This window comes from Myotis brandtii, unplaced genomic scaffold (genome assembly GCF_000412655.1).
Source record: "Myotis brandtii unplaced genomic scaffold, ASM41265v1 scaffold112, whole genome shotgun sequence".
Classification (NCBI taxonomy): Eukaryota; Metazoa; Chordata; class Mammalia; order Chiroptera; family Vespertilionidae; genus Myotis; species Myotis brandtii.
This window is the reverse complement of record NW_005353838.1, coordinates 12,756,765-12,769,695: the sequence shown is the minus strand read 5'-3', so window position 1 is coordinate 12,769,695 and position 12,931 is coordinate 12,756,765. Positions and strand designations below refer to the sequence as shown.

Sequence of the window (12,931 nt, the reverse complement as noted above, 5' to 3'; positions counted from 1 at the left end):
GAGGAGGGGAGCTATGGGGGGGAAAAAAGAGAAACTGTAATAATCTGAACAATAAAGATTTAATTATTTTAAAAAAAGGAAAGGAATACACATATCACATGGAAAACTACATCTATCGTATGTCTTTATGTAATGATAAAAAAAAAACTACATCTATTCTATGTTTTTATGTAATTTTTCCTCTTTCTCACCAGTCAGGACATTATCAATATATGGAGGGAGGGAGGGAGGGAAGGAGAGAGAGAGAAATAGCAATAAAAACATGAAAAGCAAGTGGTCTGGCGGCAGAATACTGGGGTTCAATCTCAGGTTCATCACTTATTATCTACGTAACTTTAGGCAAATTACTTAATCTCTCTGTGGCTCAGCTACCTCATTTTAAAATGGGAATAATGATAATGATGATAGTGATGATACCTACACCTTATTGTTGTAAGGATTCAATGGTATAATGTGCATAAAACACTGAGCACAATACCTGGCACTTCTTGAGGTATCAACAGATGTTAGACAATATCTATGTGCATGTTGCTTTCAAAATGTAGCTATATAGCCAACAAGGACTTACTGAATTTTAATTTCTTATAATAAGAAATTCTGGTAAACATTTAGAAGGAATAAGAAAAAAAGAAAATTAGATTACTGGCAACCAATAAACATTAAAAAGAAAATGAGTTACATAACAAGTATTAGACTTGCATTAATTAAGTGGTTCCTGGAAGATTTGGAGCATGAATCAGAGTACTCAAGAGCTCTCATTACTTTTCTAATCTTATACATGGAGATGATTTTATTAAGTGATCATCTCAACATGAAACCCTGACCATATAGGAATGCTGCAAATCAAGGCCCAAATCCCAAGTTATCAACTTGTGAAAATGGAACAGCTTGAAGCCCTGAGTATTACAATAGCAAACTTGATTAAATTATCCCTGAGGTGTAGGAGCTAGACAGCCATTGATTGTCCCTCCACATGTCCACTGTTTTAATTTTTCTCAACAAGCTTACTTTGACCAAATCACATGTTACCTAATTCATACTAATTTTCCACAAGGTCTTCTCTACATCTGGCGTATATTACTTTCATTATCCTAATTAGCTATTAATTATGCTTTTCTCACAATATATAAAATGTACGTGTACTCTTGCAAGAACTGTACTTGACAGATATTCACACTTATTTAACAGCTCTACCTAAGGACAAATGCTATAATATCAAAAATGTCTTAAAGTGACTAAGTATCTAGAAGGGAAAAAGGAGATTTGCTTAAAATTTTTAATTTGGATGGGTATGTGCTATCTCTACCAAAAATAATGAAGATTCCATGCTACATTTTTATGGACAATTTCATAAAATAGGGCACCCACAAGCATGCAAATGACCACATGCTTGAAATTGTACAAAGTCCTCCTTCTTATTTGACTTTCATGAACATTTGTATCTATGGCCAACTTAAGAACTGAGCTGTAAGCCCATGCCCTCCTATTGTGTTTATGTAGTGAAGGAATTTATTTAAAGGGGCCAGAAATATCTATAAAATATTACTTAATGAAAAATGACATTGAGGTATCAGCATTTGAAGATATCTATTCATAAGATCTTCTGTGTACAACACAGGCTTTGAGGACATAAAACTGAAAGGCAATTCCTATGTCACAGTCTATAACCCGTAAATCCACACAGTATGGGAGATGAGTGTGGTGACATATGCATTCACAAGTACAGAAGAAGGAGGGCCACCCAATCTATACTTGAAAGTGGATAGGAAGGTTCTTACACAGAAGAATTTTGAGCAAGAATATGATCAAGTTTTTGGTTTGACGTTTTTAAATTTATTTTTATTACTATTTTTAATTCTCACCCGAGGATATTTTTCCATTGATTTTTAGAGAGAGTGGAAGACAGAGGGAAAGACAGAGAGAAACATCAATGTGAGAGAAACACATTGATTGGTTGTCTCCTGCTCGATCCCCAACCAGGGCCCAGGCTGGGGAAGAGCCTGCCACCCTGCAACTGAGTCAGAATCGAACATGTGACCCTTCTGTCCACAGGCCGATGCTCTATCCACTGAGCCAAACTGGCTAGGGCGGTGTGAGGTTTGTTTTCTTTTTTTATTTAAATTAATTTCAGAGAGGAAGGGAGAGGGAGAGAGAGATAGAAACATCAATGATGAGAGAATCATTGATGGGCTACCTTTTGCACACCTCTTACTGGGGATCGAGCCCACAACCCGAGCGTATGCCTTTGACAGGAATCGAACCTGGGACCCTTCAGTCCACAGGCTGATGCTCTATCCACGGAGCCAAATGGGCTAGGGCTGAGTTTTTTTTTAAATGCTCCTCTAGTACTAATGTTGGTAAAAGGTTGGAGAGGGAAAAGGTAAAACTGAGGCATAGATTGGAACCTATCCCAGTAGGACCATGTGTAATTATAATCACTTTATCTAGTAAGGTTGAATCAGGAGGCAGAAAACTATCAAACATCCAGCACTACAATTTCCTGAAAAGAAACAAACAAACAAAAAAACACAACATCCACAAGACAGGTGTCCTAACCATTTTATCAGTAGAACATGCTCAGGTTTTCTCTCACAGAATTCTTTAAATAGCACCGAGAAGACATTACCCATACATTGATTAAATATTGATTTTCTGCCTTATGTAATGTATTAGTTCTAAAAGGAATACAAACATGCATAAGATAACATTATGTTTTCAAAGACCTTACAATCTATCAAAGAATTAATATATGCTGGGATAATCAATTCACTTCTAGAATAGTATAATGTGAGTATAGTTATATAGTTTGCTTGCACTTAAATTTTGAACAGGAATGTATGCATATATGGATTGGTCCATAGTGTGCTGTGCTTAAAATATAACTGCTTTGGAGCAAATGGCACTTCACTAAACTATGTGCTTATATAAGCAAATAAAATATGTAAAATACAAATTAAAAATAAATCAAATCAAATACTCATTCATTTCCTTGACATTATTATCGAACAAGATGGGCTTTAGACATCACCCACAGAGCTACAAAACAAAATTCCTTTATTTCAGAAATTTAAAAATCTAGAAATTAGGAAAAATAAGGGAAAGAGAAGAATGCACTAATTCACTAAACAGGTAGTAGGTAGGTTGATTTAATGATTTTTACAGAACATGCTAATGCCACTGTACTCATTGGCTCTCTGGATACCCATAGGCATTCCTGGTCTGACTAAGCTAGATATTTCTAGTTTTTATTGGAAATACTATGTTGGCAGGAAGGGAATCCTGTTACTTCCTTTGTTATCCCAATGTAGCACCCTTTTACTCCTCTCAAACATCAGTGAATATTTCGATGCAGAGATTCCATCAAATCCAATGAAGAAATGTCATCTAGGAAAACCTCAAGGGGCATCTCACTTCCATGACTGCTCCAATATTTCCAAAAATTGCTGCAATTATCCATCAGGTTTCTCTAAATCAAAACAATCTCAAAAATTATCCCTTGTCCTAATACATCTTTAAGATCTAATAAAGTTGTGTATTTGAACACAGCAAAGACAAAAATTCATTTCATATATTTATATGGATGGGAAAACATTTTCATTGAGGGAAATGAGATATCTAGTAGAAGAGAATTTCAGTAGATAAAATACTTGAAGGTATAAAAAAATGAATCATTTCTCTAATATCACAGAAACTTTTTATGAACTCTCAACTCTAACTTCTAGGTTCTACTTTCCTAAAAATCAAATTTTATGGCTCTAAAAGCAAAAAATTAAACCTTGGCATAATTATAAGCAACTGAAACACAGTAGAGTTTTGCAAGAGAAAAATAAACAATTTCTGTCCTCTTTTCTGTTTTTTTGAGGAACAAATTTTGACCATACAAATAAAACAATCCTATGTGCTGTTTTATTTATGATTAGGTTAAGTAGACATTAGGAAACTGGTGTGCTTACCAACCAGATAAATGACCATAGTCTCAAAAAAATAACACACTAGAAAATGGACACACTAGAGATATAGATGCTTATTAGATTGTTAAAAATGTCTCCTATATTCCAAGATCCAATATATGAAACTAGAGAATGTGTGATTGAAAGAAAAAGATATAATGAAGCCCAACTTTTATGAGATTTTGGTTTTTTAATAAATTATCTACCATCAAAGAATGTGATAGGTTTTATAAATGCAGGTAGGCTGAAAGACTCATTTACACAATATAACCAGGAATTGTGACCAAGAATAAAATAAAAATTCAATCTTTTCTTCAACTTTAGGTCCCTAATGGCTGTTAACGTAATATTGGTGATATCTTTCCAGCTTATTCCCTTTAAAACTCAATTCCAACAATTTGCTGATCCCACTGGAACCTCCAATTTAACTTAGTTCCCTGTTCCTCACCCTCTGATGTCCTCCCCTCTCCTTACCATCCTTAAACTTTATGATGAACACTCCCTTGCATACTTCCTTGACTCTTTGGCCCCTTTGTTTTACTTCTTTGACAAACCACTCCTTGGTTAATTGTTACTGTTTCATCTACTTTCACCTGTAAGATTGAATGTGACTGGAAAAAACCCATCACCATCTGACTCATCTCACTTTATGACCATGGGTACAAGTTAGACACTAATACCATCTCACAACCGTTCTGTACTTCCTTACTCTCTCACTCTCACAAAGACTATATCATATCTTCTTCCCATCTCTTGCCTTCTCAAGATATTTGCTCTAACTGTTCTCTCCTCTTATCTACATCATAACTGTTACACTCTATTGGGACATACCCATCATTATAAAAACATGCTATTTCTTCTATCTTAAAAAAAAGAACTCTTCATTCCACTTCTCATGTTAGCTACTAACTCCCAATCCCACTTCTTTGGTCCAGGTGGAGCAAAACTTTGTGAAAAATTACCTGTACTCTGTGTCTCAAATTCTTCTCCCTTCTCCCTACTACTCTTCTGAAGTGCTGTTGCCACAGTCACCAATAGCCTCCACATTGCTAACCCAATGCCCAGTTCTCAGCCCTCATCTGATTTCACCAAGCAGCAGCTTTGAAAACATTGTCATGCCCTCCTCTTTGCTCTTTTTTTTCACTTCACTTGCAGGATGCGACAGATCTTGCTTTTCCCCCCCTTTCTTATTTCTCATCTCCTTTGAAAGCATTCTCTTCTCTTCAATCTCTTCATGTGGTAGTGCCCTAGTGTCAGACCTCCACCCTCTTCTCTTCCTGTGGTGGCCTCAGCCACCTCATATGGCTTTAAAAACCATCCATATGCCAAAGGTACATTAAGCTATATTTCCAGTTCTATGCCTCTTCCCAACCCCAGATGAGTGTGTACAAATGTTTAATTGATATTTACTCTTGTAAGCAACACAGTTCTTTCCAACTCAATAGGTTCACACTCAATTCCAGAATTTTCCACCCAACACTTGTTTCCTTGCATATTATCTCCAGTGATGAAAACTACATTCTTCTAGTGGCTTTGGCTAAGACCTTAGAGTCAACTCAGAGCCCTTTTTCAAAAGCCAGACATCCCATCTGTCAGCAAACTGTGTAGGATATTTCTTCAACTACCTCTGACCATATTTATTGCCACCACCTTTGATGAAGCCATCACTTCTCACCTGGGTTATTGCTGTAGCCTCTTCTCCCTTTGTCAGCTCTTGGTCCCCTACTGTCTAGTCTCAACACAGCAGTTAGAGTACACATTCCTTTTTGTTACTGAGTCAGGTAGATCCTCATTTCATTCAGAGAAAATGTCACAGGTCCCATATGATCTCTCTTTCCACTACTCTTCCCTTAGCTCACTTTTCCAGTCATCCTTGACTCTCCATTGTTTCTTAAAACAACCAGGTGCATTCTTGTCTTGAGACATTTTTACTGAGCTCTCCCTTCTGTAATGGTCTTCTCCTAGATCAGGGGTTCTCAAAGTGTGGTTCCCAAGTCAGCAGCAGCAGCAGCACCTGGGAACTTTGTAGAATTGCAAATCCTCAGGCCTCACTGAAGATCTATCGAATCACGAACTCCAGCAATTTGTGTTTTAATAAGCCTTCCAGGTGATGCTGTTGTTACTTGCTGAAGTTCAGAACCACTGTCGTAGACATCTACACAGTAACTTCCTCACTTCCTTCGAGTCTTTCCTCAAACATCACCTTCTGAATGAGGCCTATTTAAAATTGTACTCTTCACTCCTTCCATAAAACTCCATATTTTGAACTCTGCCCTCTTTTTCCCCTTTTCCATCACCCATCTCATCTTCTAAAATACTATACAATTTACATATTGACCATGTTATTATCTCACCCTCACAAGACTATAGGCCCTCTGAGGGTAGTAATCATTTTATACTTTATTAAGTGATCACAAGTGTCTCAAACACAACCTGACATGCATTCACAACTCACTAAATATCTTCTGAATTGATTGAGTGGATGGATAAATGGAACTTCCTTGGTATAGCCAAAGGAAACAATTATACAAGGAAAGTGTACCTAACTAGTAATCTAGGAGTCCTCTGAGAGGAGGGGTCTGTGGGCCTGAGTAAATCATTAACAAGCAATACCTCGTTTCACTGTAAGGGTGCCACCGTAGGACACACATGTATATTATCACTGCTGACACTGGGCATGTTTTACAGAACAAAGGAACAACCCAAGCATCCTGACTGGTGTTCATTTTCTTTTTCTGTATTATTAGGAAGATATCTTGGCAGAATTCTGGTTGTGGTTCTATTCTTCCAGATGGTAGAAGCACAGCCATGTTAAGTTAACGTTGCCGAATGCCTCCCATCAGGTGCCATGCTGTTGGGGGTGAAAAGGCACTCACTGCATTACTCCCCTTCCCTAAACAACAGCTAGTGCTCCCTGACAGAGATGGGGAAGCTGCTTCTGTGGTTCTTACCTCCTGCCTGGACTGTGGCGAGAGGGTCACAGTACCCTTTTGCCGTTCTATATCTGAGTATTAAAATGTCCCAAACAAAAGCAAGAAAATTTAGGAAGGGGGAAAAAAACACAATAAAATCACATGATTGTGTTTTTTTAATCCCCACTATGTTCCAACTCCAGAGCTAAGTGTTTTTGTTTGACATTGACAATATGGCCCAAAGTCAATGGTTGATACCATGGTAACATTTACAAGTATATAAACAACAAACACAGAAACCTCTGCTAAAATGTCACTTCTACTACAAATTTATTCCGAAGAAAATGTACAATTTTGAGGAACACTTACTCACAGGAACAATGCCAAGAAACACAGACCTAAATAAATCAGATCAATTTACTGCCATTTACACACATTCAACACAATATGTTTCTTTGTGAATGTCTAATGTTGGCCCTTTTATTGCCTTTAAAATGGTCTCCATGTTAGTCTCCGAAATTGACTAACCAAAGTGAAATGACAACTATATAACATTTTAAAAAAGAGAACCCCTTTAAACTCTAGCATATAAATGATGGTTACATTAATATCATTCCATACTTTTGGCTCCCGACCATCTGATTGCTTTATTCAAGTACAACAATAAAAACTGCTCAGGGAAATGAGGAAACAGCATAGGGATTAGTGTTCTTAGCATGTAATAGTGTATTGGAGTCCTGATGCTTGTTTGCATTTGCTTGGAATAAGTATCTAAGGGACAATTAAGTTCTAAGCTGAAGCTACTATTTGAAATCCCAGAAACGGCTCCCGGGAATAGTTTGGCTTTTTTTGTGACAATAGATTTTCTGATGAAGCACACCATTCCCTCTTGAAAAAGAGCTGGCACTGCTTTGTATGATAAAATCTGACCAATGCAAGGAACATGATGATCAGTTTGGGAACGGGTGTTTTAATAAAAGAAACATGAAATCGGCTGTGCTTTGGCAGGACATACCCCACACCATCATGCAGGCCGTCCTCCCGGCCCACAGCTGATCCCTATCCCACTACACTGTGCACGTTCCCACTGACATCACTGACAATGCTGGCACATCACTCCTCAGGAATAGATCTGAGGCTCAGCTGAGCTGTTCAATATGTACATTTCTAGGCAAGGGTATAAACAGAGATAAGAACACTGCAATTGTAGAAAGGAAAAGGCAAGTCTTTTTAAAACAGTGATGCGGTGAAATGTAACAAATGTAAAATAAAGGAGGTGCAAAAAGTGGACTCTGAATTATCCAGGTCACAGGTTATTAAGGGTTTTGAATCTGGAGCAATAAAATAGGTCAGCTAGTTCAGGAGGAGATAGCACGGGCCTTTAACTGTATTGTATAAAAAGAAATACCAATGCCCTAACTGGTTTGGCTCAGTGGATGGAGCTTCGGCCCGAGGACTGAAGGATCCCGGGTTCAGTTCCAGTCAGTGGCAGGTGCCTCGGTTGCAGGCTCAATCCACATCCCTGATCGGGGCGCATGTGGGAGGCAATCAATTGATGTGTCTCTCTCACATTGATGTTTCTTTCTCTCTCCCCGTTCCTTCCACTCTCTCTAAAAAAATCAATGGAAAAATATCCTCAGGTGAAGATTAACAACAACAAACTACAACAACAACAACAAAACAGATACCAATGTACTAAGATTTTTACTGTACTGATAATATTGAAGTTTATACATTAATAATACAAACTAGCCTACATTACCCGCATGAATGCTTGATGTTTTCTACAGTTAGCGACTGTGCTGGATACTTTGATGCTTCCTGTAATCACATCGGAAGTTCCATTAGAAGAGAAGTAAAACCTCTGTACTAAGATTTTTACTGTACTGATAATATTGAAGTTAATAATACAAACTAGTCTACATTACCCGCATAAATGCTTGATGTTTTCTACAGTTAGCGACTGTGCGTGATACTTTGATGCTTCCTGTAACCACATCGGAAGTTCCATTAGAAGAGAAGTAAAACCTTGATGGAGACTCCGCCTTTCTGCTCACATCCAAACTCATGTTATAAAACAAAACTGAAAAAATGTAGAGAGAATTGCAATTAATTTCTAAAAGCATTTATTTTGTTATTTTTGAAGTGATCATAGTCAAAGTTATAGAGAACATTGACACATCCAAACTCATGTTATAAAACAAAACTGAAAAAAATGTAGAGAATTGCAATTAATTTCTAAAAGCATTATTTTGTTATTTTTGAAGTGGTCATAGTCAAAGTTATAGAGAATATTGGAAATGTCTTAAATTCTATTCAACAAATAGCTTTTTAAAAAACTAACCTGAACTATGAAAGAGGGAACAATTTAAAAATACAAATTACAAAAGTTATTTTTATAAATAAAAAAAGTATAAATTTTTCTCTAGGTTTCTTATTTTAACAATATTAAAATCTTCAGTTATTTGCTTAGTCCACTTATATGTAAATGTTTCAAAAAGATAGTACCAAATTGTTACTAATAATAAAAATCCTGAGTAAAGTTTCAAATTTCTTTGGAGTCCTTTTTTGTGCATAGAAAATCTTGTCTAAAGAAGTACAGGCAGAGTACTGTGCTCAAATGTCACCTAGAATATTTCTATCTTGTGTGGTTATATAATTAACTTCATATGTTGTTAGGTTCATTTATTTCCATTTGTTTCCAATTTGAGGGGTTGATCTTTTTCTTTTGATTTATTTGTTATTGCTTTTTAATGTAAAGTGAACACATGATTCAAAAGTCAAACCTATATAAACAGTTTACTCAAAGATATCTTCTTTTCCAGCCCTGGGCCCTAGTAAGTCAGCTCCACAGTTTTATTGGTTACTAGTTTGAACTTCAAGTGCTGATTTGTGCAAAAATAAACAAATACAGACAGACATTTTCTCAATAAATATTTTGGCAGTTCAGCGGTCGCCAACCTTTCGGACCTCATGGACCACCAGTGGTCTGCAGACCACCGGTTGGTGACTGCTGACTTATTTCAAATATGACATAGTACATAGTAATCATCTGCTAATGATCTTCAGTAAGCAAAACAATAAGGAAAATTTACAAGCAACTTTTTAAAAGAAGTCCAAGCCAGATCTTATCAAGAAAGAGCCATTTCTTGAATCTAAAGAGGATCTTTGCAAAACAAGCTGCATCTAATAGGTTGTTGAGGTGTCACTCATATAGCAGTAGTAATTCATTAAGTGGTATTTTGAATTTATGTAACTCCTGAAGTGTTCACTTATATTTTAGGCATCAATAACTCCTCTGAAAGTATTTTATCTATTTATTTCAGGGAAATCTAAGTATAGAACCTACACTACTCCCACAAATTTCAAATAAATCCATCAATCTTCCTTTTATTTAGAAAATAAATAATAAAGTCCAAATCAATTGGCTTCAAGATCACAATAACTGAGATTCAATGCCTTAGAGATATTCAGACAAAAGTAAATGAAGAAAGATGAATAAAAATCCACTCACAGTAAGAGGCAAAAATGTTCTGGTTTCATTAAACTCTAGTGGCTCGGTGCACGGATTTGTGCACATTGAAAGGAAATTAATTAGAAGAAATATTTTAATATTGCTATTCACCCTTTCTCTATAATAGAAGTGTCAACCAAATTCACGATCAACAATGACAGATCAAAACACATGCGTGCGATTGGCGCCAGCGAGAGCTTTATATGTATCATGCATGTGCAAGTCAACTTAGCCTTTTATACATATAGAATAAACTTGCTTAATTAGACCTTCTTTCTGATGTAGCTAAACTTCTTCCAGCCCAGTGAAGTACCCCAACTTCTTTTTCAGGTAATTGTCAGCAACACAGCAGTAAATATCAACACGAAGCAGATTATTTTAGACCACGCAAGGAGAACAAAGGGTAAAATATTTAACTGCAGCAGTGTGTGACTATATCTGTGCAGTGAGAAAACCTGAAGTCATTTTCAAGGTCCACCATTTCTTACTTCTTTTCAGTAGGGTCAAGTTTCTAAGCTTTCTAAATCTGTTTACTGGCTAATGAAAAGAAAACAGGATTCCACCAAGTCTCCTATCTACCTGCTCCAGGACTTCTGTGAGGATCAAATGAGATGAGGCACAGGAAAACTCTTCACAGACATTTGGTTAAAGTGTGAAATGTTTGCACCTGGCCATAAAGCAAGTTGTGTTCCTGGGCTGAAGAAACTGCAAGGAGGCTAGTTGTTGCTAGGGAGATGAAGCCGGGTGTTGCTACGTGACGTCATTATCCAGACGGACACTTAGCATATTAGTCTTTTATATATATAGATACTTAATGTGAATTATTTATCCCAAGGAGTCATTTTACAACTATAAAGCATGTTTTTGTAATACTGCTGTGGTTATTTATGAATTTCATACATTTGTTTTCAACCAATTAAAAAACATCTGGCCACAAAGGAATTGGTGGTACAACATATACTGATTTTACATAAAGGGAAACAGTCCAATCAATTGAGCACCTATCTTTTGGATAATCCATCAGCTTGTCTGTGCTCCTGTGTTAACTGGAGTCATGCTCTCAAACTGCCACTTCTTCCATCAGGAACCAGATGAAGGATATGCCCATAGCCCTATCACTCTATCTCTAGCCAGGACTTTCGCAGAGTGCTATAAAAAATGCGTCTGACCACAAGTAGAGATGCTAGGCTCCTTCTGTACTTCTCACTACAGGCTAATTCAGACTGGAGCATCTGTTACACATCTGTTATTTGGCTCAGTATTTGCTGCCCTTCATGATGTTTAGATGAGGGCAGCCTGCAGGGTCATGAGTACAGTCAACTCTTAAGTATGGGGCTCATAAATTTTGTGAATTATTGATGTTCAAATGACAAAGCCAGGTCAGCTTCTCTATCATAGGCTAGTTTCATTAGTAGTCATTCCCATATTAGCCTTAATGTAACATAATTAGAAAAATTAACTTGCCAGTAAAAAATGTAATACTTAATCAAGTTACATATTTGGATTTGGAATTAGCCACAATTTTGGATGAGCCATGTCAATGCTACTTTTTGCAGAGAGGAAAACTGAGTTAGCTACCTATAGAAAAATGTGCACAAGCACTCAGGAGTTGAGAGCCATAATAAATCCTTAACGGATGTGTGTTATTTATGAAAAGTAGAATCAGGTTCTAAGCTTTAGAAAGCTTCTTCAGTTACTCAAACAGGATAGAATATAAAGAAAAGAATGTTCTCTCTCCCTGGGTTTCCAAGGTAAGCCAACACCACGCTTCAAGGAGGCCAGAAGAACAGAGGAGGAACTGTGGTGATGCTTTTTCTGTTCTAAAGAGCTGTTACAGATTAAGCTCAGATAGTTCACTTTAAATAATACAGCAAGTGATACAGTTGATTTGCTTATCATAACCTCTAAACAACAGTAACCTCTTAATGTGCCCCACTCGTAGGTTAGAATAATGAGAGCATCTGAAAGATGGGCAAGAAAGGTGTATCAGGTGACTGCTCTCTCCTGCCCTAAAGCAGTCCTCCAATGTGACACAAAGTGAGGGCTCAAAAGATGACAGTGAGATTAATGGGTAAAGTACACATTCTATTCATTTTGTAAGGGTGCCCTTACCAATATAACCTGGAACCTCTTTGCCCTTGTATGAGAAACAGAGTGTTAGATCCATGCACACAGAAGGCAATCCATTTTCAATACAGTCAAAATTTGTTCTATTTACTGACTCAGGATGGTTTAAAGAAGCTTCGACAATCACTACAGGTCTTGTCCTAAGGAGGAAATAAAATTAGCAATATTAACTACAGAATTATTTTTCCTTAGGAAAAGAATTGCATTTGTTTTTGTCAGTTTCCATTGACTAAGTAATTTCATGAAACTGTTTTATTAATAGTATGTGCATATAAACTCAATTAAATTTCCATGCATGAATCAAGAGGGATTTTCATAAAATATTGACTCTGTCTGATTATATTAATTATATCTATGTGAGGTGGGAAAAGTATCCTAAAGTTCAATAATTAAATTTTGGAATACCAAAAGGAGGGTTATGAGGTCAC

At 36.7% G+C, this 12,931-nt stretch overlaps 1 protein-coding gene across 1 annotated transcript in view; it reads right to left on the bottom strand.

The window, feature by feature from the left end:
- Window positions 1–12,931, bottom strand: part of ITGA4 (integrin, alpha 4 (antigen CD49D, alpha 4 subunit of VLA-4 receptor)) — an 84,427-nt gene that overhangs the window by 25,689 nt on the left and 45,807 nt on the right. The window contains 2 exon segments of the mRNA XM_014547157.1: window positions 8,791–8,945; window positions 12,489–12,673. Of these exon segments, the coding sequence (XP_014402643.1) occupies window positions 8,791–8,945; window positions 12,489–12,673 (340 nt within the window).